Raw genomic sequence first — 18,811 nt, 5'->3', positions numbered from 1 at the left:
GACGTACCAATGGCAAGGAAGCGTATCATATGTCCCAACAGGATGAAGAAACTGCATTAATTGTGACTGAATGCGAAAAGGACCTAGGTGTGTATGTTGACAATGAACTGAAGTTCTCGGGCCATTGTAAGAAGGTGAATGAAGCAACTAAATCATCAGGTCTTGTAAGATGGTCGTTCAGATATCTAATTGGTCCGTCCCTCATAACGATCTTCAAGAGTGAGGTGCTTTCCCGCCTGGAGTACTGTCACCCCGTCTGGTCCCCGAGATATACTAAAGACTGTCATTTGATTGAAAATGTACAAAGAAGGGCCAACAGACTGGTGCCTGCACTTCGGCACCTCAGCCACCCAGAGAGATTAGAGCACCTGCAATGGCCTAGCTTATACTACAGACGGGCAAGGGGGAACCTAATTGAGGTGTATAAATATCTCAAAGGGCACTACTCAGTCGAGTGTCCATACCTGGGGCTGGCAGACGCTCGCCCACAAGAGGTCACAGCTCAAGGTTGAAGAAGCCGTAAGTCCAGAAAACTGAAAAGGCAAACCTTTTCAGAGTGAAAGTTGGGAACTCTTGGAACAACCTGCCAAAGAGTGTTGTGACGGCACCGATAAAAACAACTTTCTTAAAGTGAAATGGTGTCTTAAACAGCACTTTAATCAGTCAATTGAAAGCACATATCCACACACATTAATTGTAACTTTAGGTTATACAATAGTTACAGGACTGTCACTCGGTGCCAATAAGGGAGGCTCCCGTATTGAAAATCGTACCCATTAGACTGATGGGTACGAGTTGTCCAGCACCCGACCCTGCTGCCATATGGCATCACGAAAATTGTGACCAAGTCACAGGTTGCTGACTTTCTGCCTTACACACACAACAACAGGGTTAGTATAATATTGTTTCTCTTACTTTGACATCACATCATACATAAATTGTTTCTCACTATTATTATTATTATTATTTTAGTTGTTATGCTGTAGTTATCATTATTATTATTATTATTATTATATTTTTGGCCCCCAGACCCCGATGTAGGACAGTGACCTTGTGTCCGGGTGGGCTGGTGCCCGTAAAAAAAAAAAAAAAGGTCGGTTGTAAAGTGTTTTAGGTAGGTGAAGTAGGTGGGAGACGGATTCTGACTGAACATAACAAGGCACGATGAATGCAGACGAAGCAGCACAGTCAGTAGGAAGGGCTGCCTGTGTGTGCGTGGATTGTGAACAAACACATTAAATCTGACATTCAATTGGCGGGGTTCCTGAAGTATTCTGTATGAGTAGAGCTCAATAAAACCATTCAACATAAAGGTACAGAAGCCTGAAACAGTCTCCAGGTAAGTTGCAGCCAGACAGAGGTATCAAAGAGTTATTATACTACTTAACTACCTACTTTTTGTATGGCATTCAACTATACTGTATGACTACAATGATTTCTTATTTTATGAACTCAATATTTTGTGAGATATACATTTCAATATTACTTTTGGCCTCATTGTTTGCGTTGGTTTAGGTAGGTTATTTTATTTTATGAGCCATGGATAATTTGTGGAATTTAACAGTGCAGTATTTGGCACCTCATGACTGCTAACAGTTTCCGAGTCGGACGGAATATCAATATTTTATTGCTCAAAGTTAACCAAACTAACCTAACCTAATCTAACTTAACCCAAGGATAATAGTTTTGGTAAATTTTTACTTTCGGACACAAGTCCCTAGGGGCTGCCCAATATGTTTTTCCAGTGTATTTTGGTGTGTTTTAAACGAATCTGACCTTAATTTTTGCCGGAAATTGTTCGTGCATGTGTCCCACCCCGACCCCAGCAACAATAATGGGGGAGAGCCTGGGAAATCGGGGTTTTGGGTGGGGACGAACACGAAAACGAGTTATCAAACCAAACCTAACTTTATCCAACCCCTAGCCCTGGGCTCCGCCCCCGGACCCCCGGTAGGCCTAGCTTAAACTTACCTAACCTATCCATTACTAACTAGTATAAATAGGCTTCAAAAGACTCAGAATAAGGAAATGTAAATGTTTCAGTAGTTTAAAACTTTGGGGTGTGCCATGTCGAAGAGGATAAAAAAAAAAGAAAAAAGGACCAGGGATAGGTTCAGGGTCATCGACCTCCTCGTCATCGGCATTTACAAGGCAATTTACAGTGCGGGCACTCAGAACACCGCGATTACGTAGGAATTGGATAGCATGATCGTCTTTCGTAAAACTCGGCAATAAACTCAAAATAGTCGTAGGAACACGATTCACAACCAACCTCCACCACGGCCATTGTCACACTGGTGACTGGTCATTGAAATTCAAATCCGTTCCCAGGCTGCTTCCTTTGAAAAAATTAAAATGTGATTGGTTGAAAAAATCACATGATATCGATACATCAATGGTCATGACTGGAGGACTTCAGTCAATAGTGTGCATGCGTGATGCATAATTAACTTGGTTTCATGCAGATAACATCTCTTCACAGACGAAGACTTAAAAGTATCTAAAATCAATTAAATTCAATTGCATTGCTATTTTCCATTTCCAACAAATATAAATGGGATTCAAAATGCTCAGAATAGGGAGATCTAAATGTTTCATTAGTTTATAACTTTGGGGTGCGCTATGTCCTAAAGTAAAATAATATCATAGTCTTAGTCCTTAACCTGACCTAACCTAACTTAACTTAACCTAACAAAATACTACATTTATATAGGTACAGTATTGTATTTTGGGTAATTATTTGGATCGTAACCATCCGCTGTTTTTCGTTAAATATGGGTTTAAAGATAACCACTTTTCACCAATTTTATTAGAGGATACCGTATTATGTTGGGAAAAAATATAAAAATGACTGGAATCATGTACTAACCTAACCTAACCTATATCTTAACTCGTATATACTGTATATAGAAAACTAAGCATTTATACAAGAAAATTAATAGAACTGAAAGTAATCAGCATGTCTAAAAACTCCCTCACAATTACTTAACTGCTGACATCCACGTCTCGTATATTAGCCCTCTCAGTACATTGTTTACATCTGATTTACCTCATGCAATTTCATAGGATAATCTGAGTTTTAAAATGTAGACTCAACTGGTTGCATAAATACTAGTCACTGAGGATATTTGTAAGGTTACAGTATAAAATTATTTTCTGTTTCTTATTAAAAATTAGTTCAGCACTTGGTGAAATAATGGAGGAAATATATACTGCATCACTAAGTTTTGTAAGAAAAACTACCTGGTACACTATTTTTTTACATTTTATTTATAAATAATAATATGGTTAAATGATTTATTAATTGCTCTGATTTTCACAATGGGAAAGATATATTTGTACAGTACAAAATCTTTAAGAAATTAGCTCTTTTATAATCTTTTCTTGAAGTTTGTGGGAAACGTTTTTAATTAGCGGAGTACAGTACAGGACTGTACTGTATAGATATTTAATAGTCTGCTTCATTTCCAGGTACAACTTACTAAACCACTTTCCCTGTGCCAAGAAGATGAGATCAAGCTTCTGGATTATTTCAAAAACTTGTCATTTTTGCACCTCAAGTGTTACAAACAAGGTTATTCCAAAAAAATTAAAAGCAAGAAGCAGAAGCTCACAAGATTGGTTAACAAGGCAGCTGAATGATCCATATGTAAAACTTGCAAAATATGAACAGTTCAGGTTAGTTTTAATGTGCAGTTTATTATTGTATGATGTAAAGTTTTTTATTTTTTCTCATGCTCATTTCTCTTTTGTGCCAAGATAAATTCACCTACAGTATTGGGCTAACTCATTTCTCACCACCCATTTTCCCAAAGTAATCAACTTTATTCCATTGCAAGTTGAATCATCTTATTCTCTTATTGGTACTAATTCTTGAGTCTTTTGGGGGATAACTGTACTGTTATTGTTAAATGTGTAGTTTTCCTAGAGGTGAAGATGGTTTACTTGAAGCTCTGTATATAATAAGAGGATGGGTGCATATTGAACAAAGTTAGTGAATAATAAGTGACAAGAAAATCATGTTATTTTGATCATTCTCCTGGACTTTGCTTGAGGTGCCTTCAATGTAAACAAGTATCTTTCAGTTCATATGTTGAATAATTTCTGATGTTTTTTTTTAAATACATTATTTTATCACACTTGCAAGCCTTCTTCTACAAGGATGACTGGAGTCAAGAGCAAAATAGACTCTTTCCTCTGGCTGCTATAACATGTGAATACAATATAAAGTAATGTTATTTTCTATACAGTATCTTAAGAATAATATTTTGCAAAATTCTATAAAGGATATTTAATTCAAGTGCTTTAAGTGAAGGATTGGATGTGACTACTGTATGTAACACCTATAATCCTAAAAATGTCCTTATCAAAATCTTATAATTATTAGGCTTGTGATGAACTGTATTCTTCCGCAGAGCTCGCAGTGCATTTAAGTTGCAGGAAATTGACGAAAGACACAAGATTTTAAAACCAGGACAAGTAGTTGTGGAGTGTGGAGCAGCCCCAGGTGCTTGGACTCAGGTAGCTGTCTCTGGAGTGAACAGTCTTCCCAAGGGTTAAGTATTTCTGATTATGAAGAGTATGCAAAATTTTACCCAAGTGTTTGACTAATGTCTCTGTCTTTAACAACGTCACTTGTCAAATGCTCAACTTATAGAAACAATAAAGCAAGCTGTGAAGTATGGATACACAACTCTTGATGAAATTATAGGTAAATTAATCATTAGAAAAAGCATGTTAATGAGAAAGTATGGCAGGAAACAAATTACTCGATTGTGTGAATGTTGGTGAACATGGTTGGTGGTGTTGATGATAGCTTGTAGGGAATGACAGCAACAGGGGCTGACTCACTCTGACCCCAGGTCATATCACCAGTAGCCCCTGTAATAGTTTATCATTTCTGAACAACTGAGGATCATTCCCTGTATCCATGATAGTTCAGTGTTTTTAATGTTTGAAGACTTTAATTAATATTTTTAAGGAAAATAATGTACAGAAATTAGGCCACAGCAGGACTTCTTAAAAGTAAGTCTACTAAAAGCTCCCAACCTACATCCCTCCTTGCTCTGTAACCCGCAGTGTCTGTATAAGAAAAACATCCACATTTATACTGCTTTTGGTTAGATATATTCATGAATTGTAAATTCTTGCAAGACATGGGAGTTATTGTATTCAGGGGGGGGTTAATTTGAAAATTTTTACAATAACAAAATTCTTAACTCTTTCCAGATACAAACAGATCTCAAGGAGTGGTGATTGCTGTTGATATTTTGTCCATTCATCCACTACCAGGGGCAGTAACACTAGGTGGGAAGGACTTCACTTTGTCAGAAACTCAACAGGAAATCCTAAATGTACTTAAGGGTAGAAAGGTACGATTGTTTTTTTTTTTTTTTGCAGTATTAACTGTAATAGGCGCTTGGAAGACTAAGATACAGTAATCTCTCCATTAGCCGGAATAATTGGTGCGGAGCAGTTCTGGGTTTGAGAGATTTTCCGGTGTTGAGACAGATTTTCTCATCCCCATTGGACTGCAGTCTGACAGACTCAGAGCTATATTTATTTATACAAACACTACTGGACATATACATTATATTGTGCAGTAGGGTCAGGATATATCATGAGTTAGGGCCCAACAATGTTCACTATATACTAAATCGCGATATATAATTACATGTAATCAATGGGGAAAATAGGGTTAGGTTCTGGAGGCCCAAAAAAGTGACTAAACTTGAATTAACAAGTTCATTTTCATACTAACTAAAGCACCAATGAACAGTAGACTTGGGAACAACAGGCTATTTCAATGTCAGTATCAATATCAAGGAACACCAGACTCGGTAGTACACGCCACACTGCTACCCTCACTTGACAATCCCACGCCTACATAAACGAATAGCAAAAATATTAGTTTCAGTATTAAATCTTTTCCATTAAGCTTTCCATTATCTTCACTTCACACGTTACTAGCAACCCATTTACACTCACCTTAGAAGTCGTAATCTGCAGCAGAGTCGGCTTCTTTTTCGTCACTCACTCAGAAAGACTGTGCGGGCGAGAGTGAATGCGTGAGTGACCAGCCACGGTGGTGCCTCTGGTGAGCAAATAACGCATTTGTTTGCCATGGCGGTACATTTGAAATACTTCCTGCCCGATTTCCCTCGTGAAATAAAAAAAATTATCGCTATAGTATACAGTATTTGAAAATATCGATAATTTTGGTAGCCGCGATATAAAAAAATCTTTATATAAAGTCGCGATATATCCTGACCCTGCTGTAAATACTGTAAACAAAATACCTGTATACAGTGGTCCCTCGGTTAACAAACACAATTCATTCCACAGTCGTTCATTAACCGAAAATTTCGTTAACCGAATCCATTGTTTCAATGGGATATTGGGGAATTGGTCCCAACTCACAGAAAAGTACATACAAAGTAAAAAAAAATACAGTAAAGTACACATACTTTGAGGTGTGTATGTAGAAGGTTCCTGGTTGATGATGATGATGGGAATTAGAAGTGGGGGTGGAGGAGCAGGGAGAAGAGAAGGAAGTGGGGATGGAGGAGAAATCACCTTTCAGGGGACCCATGCAGTAATTTCACCAATTAAATTTTAAGTTCACTAGGTGTAATTTAAGATTATTTTATTTAAATCAACACTACACTGCACTGCACTATATATTATTAACTAAATTTAAGAATGACCAATAATTTGAATGTGAAAATGCAAAAATATTCAAGACACCAACAAAATCAATGTTCACTCAACTATAAACAAAGCCAAACTGACGCCTGGTGGGTGAGTCAAGCGGCTGAAGGGCGCACAAAAAATAAGTACCCTGTACTGCATATATTATCAATGTTTACTAGATTTTAAAATGACTAATAATTTTAATATAAAAAATGCAAAAATATTAAAGAGCACAACTGTCTTGATATTTACTCCCCTGGAAATGAATGTAAACATAGAACAGATTACTGAATTGGCAGACTAGCCCATCAGCTGATGCCCACAATAAAACTTGTTTGTCGTAAGGATTTCGTTAATCGAAGTTTTGTTCGTTAACCGAATTGAAGATCCTTATGGGAGGTAATTCATTAACCGAATTTCGTTAATCGAACCGTTCGTTAACCGAGGGACCACTGTTTGGGTACTCCTGAGCTTGATGATTTTGAATAAGTGGTCCACGATTTGATTGCAGAGTAATTAGTGGCCATAATGACCCTTGAAAAATTTTACTGACATTTTTCAATGCTAATTACTCATCAACTATGGGTTCCAAGGTGTGATTTAGGGTTTGTGTGTTATTCTGAAAGTTCTTAATTAGTTAAACCCCTTAAATTTCAATTCTGAGAAAAAAGTATATTTTGGTCAAAAATTTTGTAAGGTGTAAGACTTACATTTTTGGTGGTTTTGGGCCCAAAATTAGATTTTGCTGAAAATCACAGTACAGGGTACATATCCATATTAAAAACTACCCCCTGTACTTGGTTGCATGTGTTAGCCATGATTACTTGATGACAGTTCTCCATGCTGCATGGTCTCTCAGCCTGTCATCAGATTCTTAACTCTGCAATTTTTTGAAGCCTTTTTCCATATCATTCTTGGCCTACCCCCTAGTTCTCCATATATTGACTTGTGACCCTCTTGACCAGTTGGTCTCTTCAATTTTCTCCACATGTCCAATCTATTTCAGCCTACCTCTTTGAAAACCTTCACCAATACTCTTGATAGCCAGCCACCCTCTTAGCTCTAATTAGGGTTTTCTATCTGTCGGTATCACATTTCACATCCATCTCATCATTTTAGCCCACTTAAGCTTGCCTTTGTCATCCTCTTTAACTACCCATGTCTCACTGCCATACGACATCACATTTCTCATGTCAGTTGCATACATCTTTCTTTTCATGCAAAAGGAAGGTCATCTTGCAGCAACTCCCTTGACATCCTGCAGTCACTTCTGACTCTTGTAACTGAGCTAGTTTCAGCACCACCTCCAGTGCTGATCATGTCAACCATGTAGCAGAAATAAACACAGTCCAAAGATATACCGTATCCCCAATGTTGAGTTTGTCCAGTCTTGATTGTGCATACAGAACATATAAAGTCATTAACATCCTGCACTTTGACCTTTACACCACTGCACCTCTGTGTACCCACCTTCTACACTCTTGTACATTATTGAGTTGCTGCCAATACCTCTCTTACAGACAGTACATGCCCATATTCCATGTTCCACCATGGGTCTCACACACGTTATAAATCAATACCGGGTACTTTCGTTTTTGCCACATTCACTCTCAAACCCTTTGACTATTCCATTTCTTCACTGTCTCTTGGAGGATGGACAATACACCAGTTTGTAACTTGAATTAAAAAGTCATTGAATGTATTGCTCCTAGATGTCTGTTTGCAGCTCAAATATCATCTTTTTGTCACCTTTTAGAAAATATGGTGACAGAGTGCTAAAGAAATAGAAGATACTGATATTGAAACTTGTTTTTCCATTGCAGGTCAATTTAGTTCTCTCAGACATGGCCCCTAATGCTACTGGCACAAAAGAACTGGATCATGAGAACATCATTGCCCTTGCATATTCTGCATTAAGATTTGCCATTCAGCATTCAGATTTACAGTCCACCTTTCTCTGTAAGGTTAGTATTTAAATGTAGCATGATTTCAAAAGTGGGTTTAATTAAATCTTACTGCCTGTTTATCAGTGTATTGCTTCAGTCTTGAAATCCAATGATATACAGTATATATTTTCCAGTAATGAAAGTAAACCACCAATTGTGATGACTTGATGACATTTGTTTTTATGAAACTACTGATAGCCATCACAGTATTGAAGTACTTGTTAGCAATAAAAAGATACTACAAGTAGCTGCATAGATCAATGAAAATTAACATCTTCATGTAGTATTTCTCATAAGATTAACTCGGTCATAGTAAATAAGATTAACTTATATATGGCTGAGAGAAATTAACACTGCTGAAGTTAGCATATAGAGCATTATTCTTCAACAGTTAACATTTCATAAAGTTTTAAAATAACCTCTTCAATTCTTGTACCAAAATTTCTTGCCAAAGCTAAAAGGGGATTAAACGTTAATCAAATATGTAGCATCCTGATATAATATAAGTTAAAATGCATAAAAATTCGGATCAAACAAAAAATGTTACTGATTATAATCGGCTCTCACTATATCTAGTCTAGTTTTAGACATATCATTCTGTTTTGTACATTTTGTAGGAAAATTAAATAATTAAATCACATCAATTCATATTACATGGACCCATTCCTATGCGAGTATATAGCACAGTACTGTATACTGTAATTCTCACCCCTTGCTTGAATATATATCTGTTTATCCTCAAAATTATTGCTTAACTATCTGACATATTACTTGCTTACACATTAATTATTTTGTTTACTTAATCAGTATTTTGTTCAATTGAAAAATTTAATTGCATTTTTAATTGGTATTTTTTTTATGGGTATCTTTTCTGTAGATATGGAGTGGCTTCAGAGACAGGCAACTCATCACTGACATGGAAAAATTCTACAGATCTGTTAAGGTTGTCAAGCCACCATCCAGCAGATGTGACTCCTCAGAAATATTCTTACTGGGTAAAAAGTTTTGTGGTTTGGGAACGAAGTGAGTGCTACTTATTTATTTTTTTATTTATGAAATAAAATAACTAATTTTGCTCTCTTTTTTTCCTGTTCTTCTGGTTGTTTGTGCTGAATGTTGCATGTTATTGGGAAGACATATTAAGGATATATTAGCAACAGGTTTGACTATTGGAAAGAAATGAAAAGTGAAAATGCAATTATTCAGTACAGTACCCATATGCTGCACCCTTGGCTACTTTATTACATAAAATGCAGGAATTTCTTGACATTGTTACAATATTGTATAATCAAGTATCAGATATCCAAGAACAGCATTACTAATGAAGATCATTCTGGGTGAATCCCATGTATAGTCATAAACAAAAGTTCACCCCCTTCCAGTGCCTCCCAAACTGAAGCTGTATCGACACCAGTTGAGATATAACACCGGATGACAGTCGGGGTAAGTCAGTTTGGAGACTCATTTCTGTGATTCAGTATCACCACAAATGGTGAACTTTTATTCGTAAACTGGATATTATTAAATGAAATGAGGATACAATAAGTTCTCCCATAATGCGACTTTTCACTGCGTGATTTGGCTATACTGAACTAACACGATAAATTTATTAGGGGACACATTTTCCATAGTGACTGCGATTTGAGAAAACGTATGTCATAGCCCAAAGCGGTTATGGGGTTGCCCGAGGTACAGCACCACACAAAGGGACACGGCATACTCCCGCAGTGTTATTTAAATTGGCTTGGAATTTTTCCGGGAAAACTCGCTCCATTCAAAGTCTGTGAATGAGTTTCTGAGGTTGAAAATCAGGCACATTTCTGGAAAATTTTAAGAAATCTTCAGGAAACACACTCCTAATTTTTTCCAGGTCCAGGAGCAAATTCCGAGGATGAAATAATGCATATTTCTGGAAACTATCAAATTATTTACTGGGTCTGGGAGCAAATTGAAAGGGTGAAATGCATAATTATGGAAAATTCTAAGAAAATTTTCCCCGTACACAGAAAAATTCTGGGAATGTGGGGTTTTTCTGGGTTTGAGAGAGTCGTCTCGTTACTTGGAAATCTCTCATCCCCACAAGAGCTCTGCACCAGTTATTTTGGCTAATGGGGATATCACTGTAGCACTGTTTGGTAAAATGTAGAGAAGGAAAGAATACAAAACAGTTTAACATTTATTATTAAATAAATAAAAGGACAAAAATTTTAATGAAATAATTTGCAACATTTTATTCATCTGAAGAATTTCACAACAAAAGTGTGTTTACAGGTCTCTTGAGAACACTAATTCACATTACCATCCCAAGCTCATTTGGCTCTGTCTACCTATTTGATTTTTTTTCTTTAATAGATATAAATAAAATATACTAAACTTGTTTAAAACCTCTTAATCCAACCAAGAAAATATGTAATTACAACCAAGATCATAGCCGAGGGTTTCCTTGGTAATACCAGTAAGCTACTGTACTGTTAAACACTGGTATAGTACATACCATAAAATATGTTTTTAATATATAATTTCTTAGAGAAACATTAAATATCTTTAGTAAGTTTAATCGAATATGTTTTTGAAGGTTTAATATAAAACGAAGACAATTGATTACTGTACCTAGCTGAAGAAACCTAACATTTCCCCAGCCCCACCAGATGGCAGGATTGGTGTATCTTCTGCTAGCATTGACAAGCAGCATCTATGCAATTCACCTACAGTTCAAGATCATCCCAAGGCAGTTGTTTAGACACAATGTGAGTTATAATTTGTTAAAATGTGTTATGAAAGGGACTTACCGGTAGGAATGAAGTGAGAAAAAGATGTCATAAGATATTTTTTTTGCTGAATCCTTTGGAACTGCTTGCACATACCTTATAATTCCGATGAAAATACTATACAAAACAATACGATACAGTAATGTGTGATGAATTCTTGGCCCCAATCTCCTGCTATATTGTGGGTCTACTGTACCATATTTTATACATTATATACCTAGAAACCTAACCTATTGGCTAAACTACATTATTGTTTTTAAAGATTAATATACGGTTATGTACAAAAACAATGAAATTTAACAAAATTCATCTAGCTAATCTCAATGCAAAAAATAATCTTTGTTGCTTAATACTAATTCTATAAACTGTACCAATACGTATAAAATATTTATAAAAATACATCTCGACTTACAATTGATCATAATTTGGAACTTGTCTTAGTTTGGTAAGGGTAGAGCCCTTATTAATCTGAAATATGGAGGTTTTGGTCAACTGTATGAATCAACACCAACTGCTATAGCTGTTAGGTAGGTATTATTCTATCGCATTTATTACGAAGTTCTTTCTTGAAAAAAATTAATATTTTCCTGACTGACATTTTTCTCTTTTCCTTGATTTTTTTTTTTTTTTTTAAGAAACAAACCAACTTCTCCCTTGAAACACATTTGCCCACTTATGTTCCATTATAAGCACTACCCTGTAGCACTTTCTCTGAGTCCCATACAATCATTTCCTTGATATGTTCATACTCTTGTCCCTTTATAAATTAGTTGGTTTCTTCCTGTAAAAATAAGTTCTCTTTATTCTTTATAAAGAATTCCTCTTTTTACTACATACAGGGCCTTCAATATTCATGAGAGCATCTTCGTAAGCCTCTTCAAAAGCTTCCTCTTTTTTTATAAATATACTTTCTTCTTCTTTATGAATATCTTCATTTTTTATAAATATAATATTTTCCTCTTCAGAAATATCTTTTATAATTGCACTATCACTGCCTTTGCCTAAAAGATCTTCTTCTTTTACAAATACACTATTTTCTTCCATGGCAACAAAATCTTCTTCCTTCACAGTAACAGTTTCTCCATTAACTCCACTTTGATTGCTTCCATAATTTCCACTACACTCACCCTGAGACACATCACTATTCAACACAACACTGTCATCTTCTTTCACATTATCTCCTATTACATCATGAAGCCATTTATACCAAAAAGAACTATTTTTGCTTTCAGGTACATGAGGGTGGTCCTTTTTTATGAGGCAACTCTTTGGTGAAGAATTTGAGTTTTTATTATTGTCCATCTGTATGTTGCAGTTTGTCACTGGGTCACTGCCAGCAAGTATCAAATCTGGCACTGTGTCTTGAAGAGTATTAACATTATTAGAGTTCAAATTTACTTTCTGGGATGCCCTTGAATTATTTTTTTTCTTTATAGGCACATTGGGGTGTCTCTCGATAAATTTCTGAAACCATGATGAGTCACCTAATCCATCAAAATCACATATAGGATTATGAATAATGTTGTTATACTTAACGGCAAAATCGTATATTAGCCTCCACACTTCTTTCTTTTTTAAACCATCAAAAATTTGATCGGCTTCCCTTAAACATTTTACAAATTGAACTTTTTCACCATTAAAGACATGTGTGGGATCTTTGAGAAATTGAAGAGTAGACTCACAGGAGAGTGCTCTGAGTTGCTGCTTTCTGACTCCACTCTCCTCAGTTACATTCTCCTGTGATTTATTACATTCACTTTTACCTGCTAGTGCACCTTCTCTCAGCTGGATGGCATCTGTTTTCTGTGGGTTTCTCTCAAGGTTCTGCAATACAACAGTGTCCTGTAAAGAAATAAATACATTAAAACATAACTTCACTAGCAATAACCATGGATGTGAGGAACAGTACAGTACACAAAACTTCAGCACTTTAGGGGACTTTTAACTTGCCAGATTTGTGTTTCTAGCTTTCTGAATAGGGCCATTACTCCCCTCTCTAAAGACCACGAAGCATTTCTATAATACAGTTCCTAAGGTAAATTACAGTTATGCAATGTGGTGTACCGCTGTTAATTACAATAGAATTTCTTTTCAGAAACCCCACACAGTACAGTATTCATTATTACTTGTGAAATATAATTCACAATGTAGAAATAAGTGTAAACATAAAAAAAAGCTGATACAAGCATAAGTGGTGCAGTCCTGTAAACTAGGCAAGCATAAACGAATTATTGTACAGGAATTCCCTGATCCACAATACGACTCCTGTCCTGAAAAACCTTTTGCAAATTTATTCACAATTCAAAGCACATTTTCCCATGGACTCCCATTATAAAAGCCGAGATACATTCACACACAAAAAAAATTCCCCCAAACACTTTAAAATACTGCAAGACGTGTTTTTAAAAGATTTTTTTTTTTGGTGTACTCAATGATTATAAGACTATAATAAACATAGCAAGTGAAATCCATATACCCTGTACTGTAGTGCAGTACAATACTGTACTGTACACTACAATACAGGGGTATACCTGTAATAATGTTATACCTGTACAGTACTTATAAACCAGGAAAGATTTGAATCAAAGTGAACAATATGGGACACAAAATCAACATCTATGATAAATTTACGTATTGAAGTAATAAATTCCATTCTATAATTTGGAGATAATACATTCACCACGTTCGACCCCTGATGAGTTATTGTGTCATCCTAAATTCCCGCTGCTTTGTTTTCATGGCATTAATGATGTAGCCAGTCAACTCGTTCTACACTCGAGCTCGCTTATGCATTGTCAGTAAAATCAACGCCGCCAAACTTTTGTTCACTTTCAAATTCCACACTTCCCCTTATAGCTCTACACCTTTATTGTACATAATTAACATATGGAATTTAAGAATACAGAATAATTGTCTTTTATTTAATTTGCCACATGTTACATGAAAGTGCTGTTGGAGATGAATCTAATGTCTCCAGTGAGTTTGAGGAATAGGTAAAGTCTGGTGAATCAAATTACCGGTAAAGTACAGTATATTAATAACAGAACAAGAGTATGAAGAATGATGGTAAAATATTAAAAAATAAATTACCATGGAGGGGTCCAATAGAGATATTGGTGATGGCTGCCATTTTGTTCTTTTAATATTTTGTGGTTCATCCTTCAGCTGCTCAGATGGGATTCTGTGTGGTGAAAACAAGCTGTAAAATATTGTGCCATTTTTTTGACAACTGCATTTATGGTATGGAATTGTATATTTTAAGGGATGGTTATTGCATTCTTTTATTTTTTGTTTTGACATAATAATTATGATGCCATAAGAAACTGCCAGATCAGTACAGTATAGTATTTTTATTCTATTTTATGAAGCTACATTTGTTGTACTGTAATTATTTGTTCTCTATCGCATATTACAATACAGGTACGTACTATGTTATTTTTTTTAAACACTGTTATGGACTAAGGGAAGGTACTGATGACAGTGCACCCTCTGAAAGTTAATCTGACTGATAAAGCTGAGTTTACTATGGCTAAAAATAATGAAAATTTATATTTAGTTGTATGATAAAAAGTTGGTTTTGACCCATGAGAAGAAAATTAAATACAGTAGAGTAACATATCTAATGGTATGTAGGAAGATGTGTAGATCTACTAATGCTATTGTCTCACCTTTAATTTTTAATCTAACTTCAAGCTTCACTCAAACATGATGCTAGATAAATTCCTGAGGCTACATCATACCATTTGATACACATAATGTACACAGAAGTGAAATATACCAATAATACAATACCTGAGATGATGACAGTTCAACACGACACAGCAGCTCAAATAGCGAGAAACTATTTCCCAATTATACTGTAATCAACCTTTTCCCTAGGTTGCCAGGGAGCTGCATCCTGATGAAATGAATTGCTACTCATCTATCCTACTGTTTTAATTTGGTGCATGTAAACTATAAAATCACATTTAATTTCATCTTTTATACAAATGATTTTCATGGGAGTAGGAGTTAAGAGATAGGAAAACTGATATGGTACTTACTTTTCGTTACTTTTAATCAGGCGTTTTCCTTTCCTTCGGAGTTTCTGCTTTGTGGTGATTGATGGAGAATTTTCAGTTGGAATGGGATCAGGGTATCTATCTGAAGGACCACCATTAATAAAATGCTGAAAGAAACAAAATATAAATCTCATGTAACATTATTAACATCTCTTAGATTAAAGGATGCACACACAGATACTGAAGATGGATATACCAGTACTGTATATTATTTATTGACCACACACACACAAATACCCACATCCCTCTTTTTAATGAAGATTCTCTTTGGTAAAGGTGGAGACAGCATCAGAAATAACTTATGGAATTGAACCAACATTTCTGGAGATACTATTTGCATGATACTGAACACGAAAATGGAAGCAAGAATATACAGAACCTGACCTAACCTAAGTAACCTAAGTAACCTCACCTAAACCTGTGCATTGTCCTTTTGATTTTCTTACTATCATCCAAACAAAATCTCTAGATAATATTATCGAATTCAATCAAATATAAAATGTAATAAACAATCTTGATGTGATCGTTATTCGTTTCTTGACATGTAAACAAAGACTGCAGAAGCTGTGAACCAAAACACAGTCACCATGGGAGATCCCACAGTGCCATACAGTACCTACGGTAAATATTTTATTTCTTCACCTTCAAAGTGTTCGCAGTGTTTTCCTCTTTCATGCCCTGCCTACTAACAAGTAATTTATGATCGAATGATAGGTTAAAAATAAACAAATACCTTAATACAATGTTGTTGACTCAATTATATTACTCCATATCGTCCAAACAACATCTGAAAATTTGGTGCAATTCCATAAAGACCTTCTGGTGCGGATAGTTTCCACCATCATCTTCTGTTTACATAATTTTGTAATAAATATATATGTAATGTGTTCTCAGATAAATAATGTAATATATAAAAACAAATTCCAAATAACAAAATTTGTCAAGAACCTATTTTGTACCACAGCCACACTAAAAAAACAGCTTGAAGCTGTTTCAAAAAGTGTCTATTGTATTCGGCAGCACACTGTTGTTCTGACCACGTAATCCATTGTTTCACCATTTAATCAGTAGGCAAAATATTCAGAAAAGTGTTTGTAATAGGAAATTGTCAGTCAAAGTTGAAAACAAGAATGATAAGCAATAGGAAGTGGTAGGTGGGTTATATTTGATTACTTAAGGGAGTCGGCTAAGAGGTCGCTAGGAAGTCCTACGTACAGTATAATGCCTAGGTAGTTAAATTTATAATCTGTAAAAGTGGGCTGGTGATAGGAAGGGCATCCAGCCACCAGGTAAACGGTTAACTCAATTGTGGAAAATGGTCAAGAAACAGTGATGATGATGCTGTGAAATTAGATGTGATAGGGCATTTTGTAGCAGGTTTGGTTAGCTGCATGTCACCCCTAAATTATTACCCTCAGTGACATCATTAATTTACCTTTGAACAAATGTAAGTGCTCCTGTTGATTTTGTCTACATTAAGCTGTGAGTGTGGTCGACCGCAGGCCTTTATCCATTTTAAACATTTCTCTTTGTTGCTTTTCTTGGGGAAGGGAATAAAGTACACACCACCCTTCAGTCTATCTTCATACCGACTGTCCGTGTCACACAGACCATAACAACACCTCTTAACCATTATGAAATCATACTTGTTGACACAACAAAAATGCGTTTCTAAGCTAATCCAGCACAGAATTTCACCACAAAGCTGTTCTCACGCTGTTATCATTGCAAAGAGAGTAACAAGACAGTAAGTAAAAATTTAAATTAACAACTTGCAGTAAGTATGACCAAATTCCATGTAAAATTTAAGGTTATAGTTATATGAGACGCTCCTGCCTGACGACCTACGTTGCTAAGCAGGCCGAGTATTGTTTATATTATGTCACGAATGTTAGTTCCATTATATTAGTTATAATGTACATAACCTTTTTATTTATTTATTGGGAATTTATCAGGTGTATAATAAATTATAAAATATTACTTTCCGTTTAGGTGAATTGGGTAAATATCGTACTTAATAAATAATACTATAAGGTTTATTATACCTGTTAAAGGAAATTATAAATTTTTCATTACAAAGTAAGTGAATCTATAGTTTCACAAACCATTGATTTCAAAGGTTAAAATTCTTAACATTCCCGTGTTGTCCTAAAGTAAAACTATACCATTTATCATGTACAAAAAAAAACAACAATAATAGCACTAATTTGCGGATTACATGAAGATTAGGCACTCCAGCTCAATTGGTTAGGTTATTAAGAGATAGAAATAGGATAAAATAAAGTAAATTGAATCACAGTAATGCATTATAGTATCATTATTACCTTTAAGAGGTACACTTGGACAACATGGTACCAATTAAGGTACCAGTTGCTATATTTATGTGAAAACTTATTTGGTTTGCCAATTAAATGTAAATATATATTAAACACTATTAATATTCAGTAGTTTAACTGAAGAATATTATTAAATTACGTTATTTTCGAAAGTAATGCATTATCATGTGCAATATATACATAACAGGATTTTAAGACTAGTGAATTCTTCAAACTCTTGTGGTCGTAGTCCACGGGAGCAAGACGTAAACACGACCCCCAGCCCAGCGTGTTCACCATCATCAGCTGCCACCGACTGAAGTTAGAGTAAATTAATTGACGGTGGACTGAAGAAGGGTAGGAATTAAATAATTTAATACTTATAACAGTTGAAAGAAACTCAAGAAAAATTTTATATTGAAGATAAAAGCTTTTTTACCTCGTGAAAAGACAGTGTACTTCCAAATTGGGAAAGGATAACATAAGAAAATAAGGAGTCTGCAATTGGCCTGTGCATGGCAGCTCCTGTCGAGAGTTACTACCTCTCTTTATCATCCATGAATCTATCTAGCCTCCTTTTAAAACTTTCCAGTGTTCCAGCACTTGCTACAAAGTTGCTAAGCTTGTTCCACTCGTCCACCACCCTATTTGTGAAACAGTTCCTTCCAACCCCCTCCTAAACCTAAACTTATCCAGCTTAAATCCGTTGCTACGAGTCCTATCCTGCTCGGATATTATAAGAACTTTATAATTATCTCCTCTATTGATTCCTTTCACCCACTTAAATACTTGCTGGTGTTGAATTTCATTTGCCATTTTTCTGACCACTCCTGCAGTTTATTCAAAGGTCACACTTGGTAACGCATCTCATTATTATTGCTTTATTTTAATGGTAATTAATGATTTGCGATACGATGATTCACCTTACACTGGAGGACACATTACCATCGTTATTCAAGGCTTTACTGTATACTGTATTTTTCCCGTGGTTGAATAGCTGAAGTAGGACAAGCTACGTAAATAAAAAA

The 18,811-nt window shown here is 35.4% G+C and overlaps 3 protein-coding genes across 6 annotated transcripts in view; 2 read left to right on the top strand and 1 right to left on the bottom strand.

Moving 5' to 3' along the window:
- Positions 1-1,117: 1,117 nt before the first annotated feature.
- On the top strand, positions 1,118-9,714 carry LOC121855858 (rRNA methyltransferase 2, mitochondrial-like). Its single transcript, XM_042351025.1, has 6 exons — positions 1,118-1,339; positions 3,472-3,678; positions 4,416-4,555; positions 5,230-5,372; positions 8,517-8,657; positions 9,517-9,714. Exons 2-6 carry the CDS (start codon positions 3,509-3,511, stop codon positions 9,664-9,666), a joined length of 744 nt encoding a protein of 247 aa, XP_042206959.1. The 5' UTR covers positions 1,118-1,339; positions 3,472-3,508; the 3' UTR covers positions 9,667-9,714.
- Positions 9,544-18,811, top strand: part of LOC121855825 (ATP-dependent RNA helicase DDX24-like) — a 30,174-nt gene continuing 20,906 nt past the window's right edge. For 2 of the 4 annotated variants that reach the window (XM_042350986.1, XM_042350977.1), the window contains exons 1-3: positions 9,544-9,662; positions 10,022-10,082; positions 11,279-11,386. In XM_042350986.1, coding sequence (XP_042206920.1) covers positions 10,071-10,082; positions 11,279-11,386 — 120 coding nt within the window. In that variant the 5' untranslated portion in view covers positions 9,544-9,662; positions 10,022-10,070. Of the gene's footprint in view, positions 9,663-10,021; positions 10,083-11,278; positions 11,387-18,013; positions 18,141-18,811 lie in introns of those variants that run through there. The other 2 variants (XM_042350993.1, XM_042351003.1) reach the window with 2 other exon arrangements.
- Positions 10,803-17,343, bottom strand: LOC121855848. The gene is made up of 4 exons (XM_042351017.1): positions 16,904-17,343; positions 15,451-15,575; positions 14,498-14,588; positions 10,803-13,249 (listed from the first exon to the last, which is right to left on the bottom strand). Exons 1-4 carry the CDS (start codon positions 17,099-17,101, stop codon positions 12,215-12,217), a joined length of 1,449 nt encoding a protein of 482 aa, XP_042206951.1. The 5' UTR covers positions 17,102-17,343; the 3' UTR covers positions 10,803-12,214.

This window comes from Homarus americanus, unplaced genomic scaffold (assembly GCF_018991925.1).
Source record: "Homarus americanus isolate GMGI-L3 unplaced genomic scaffold, GMGI_Hamer_2.0 scaffold1024, whole genome shotgun sequence".
NCBI classification, from domain to species: domain Eukaryota; kingdom Metazoa; phylum Arthropoda; class Malacostraca; order Decapoda; family Nephropidae; genus Homarus; species Homarus americanus.
This window is presented reverse-complemented; position numbering and strand designations above follow the sequence as displayed.

Excerpts from the sequence above, each read along its gene's own strand:
- LOC121855858 (XM_042351025.1), top strand. The coding sequence starts at position 3,509 with ATGAGATCAAGCTTCTGGATTATTTCAAAAACTTGTCATTTTTGCACC. Across the intron at positions 4,556-5,229 it reads AGTGAACAGTCTTCCCAAGG|ATACAAACAGATCTCAAGGA; the intron begins GTTAAGTATTTC and ends AACTCTTTCCAG. Across the intron at positions 8,658-9,516 it reads AGTCCACCTTTCTCTGTAAG|ATATGGAGTGGCTTCAGAGA; the intron begins GTTAGTATTTAA and ends TCTTTTCTGTAG.
- LOC121855848 (XM_042351017.1), bottom strand. The coding sequence starts at position 17,101 with ATGGTTAAGAGGTGTTGTTATGGTCTGTGTGACACGGACAGTCGGTAT. Across the intron at positions 14,589-15,450 it reads CTGATTAAAAGTAACGAAAA|AATCCCATCTGAGCAGCTGA; the intron begins GTAAGTACCATA and ends TTCACCACACAG. Across the intron at positions 13,250-14,497 it reads CTCTATTGGACCCCTCCATG|GACACTGTTGTATTGCAGAA; the intron begins GTAATTTATTTT and ends ATTTCTTTACAG.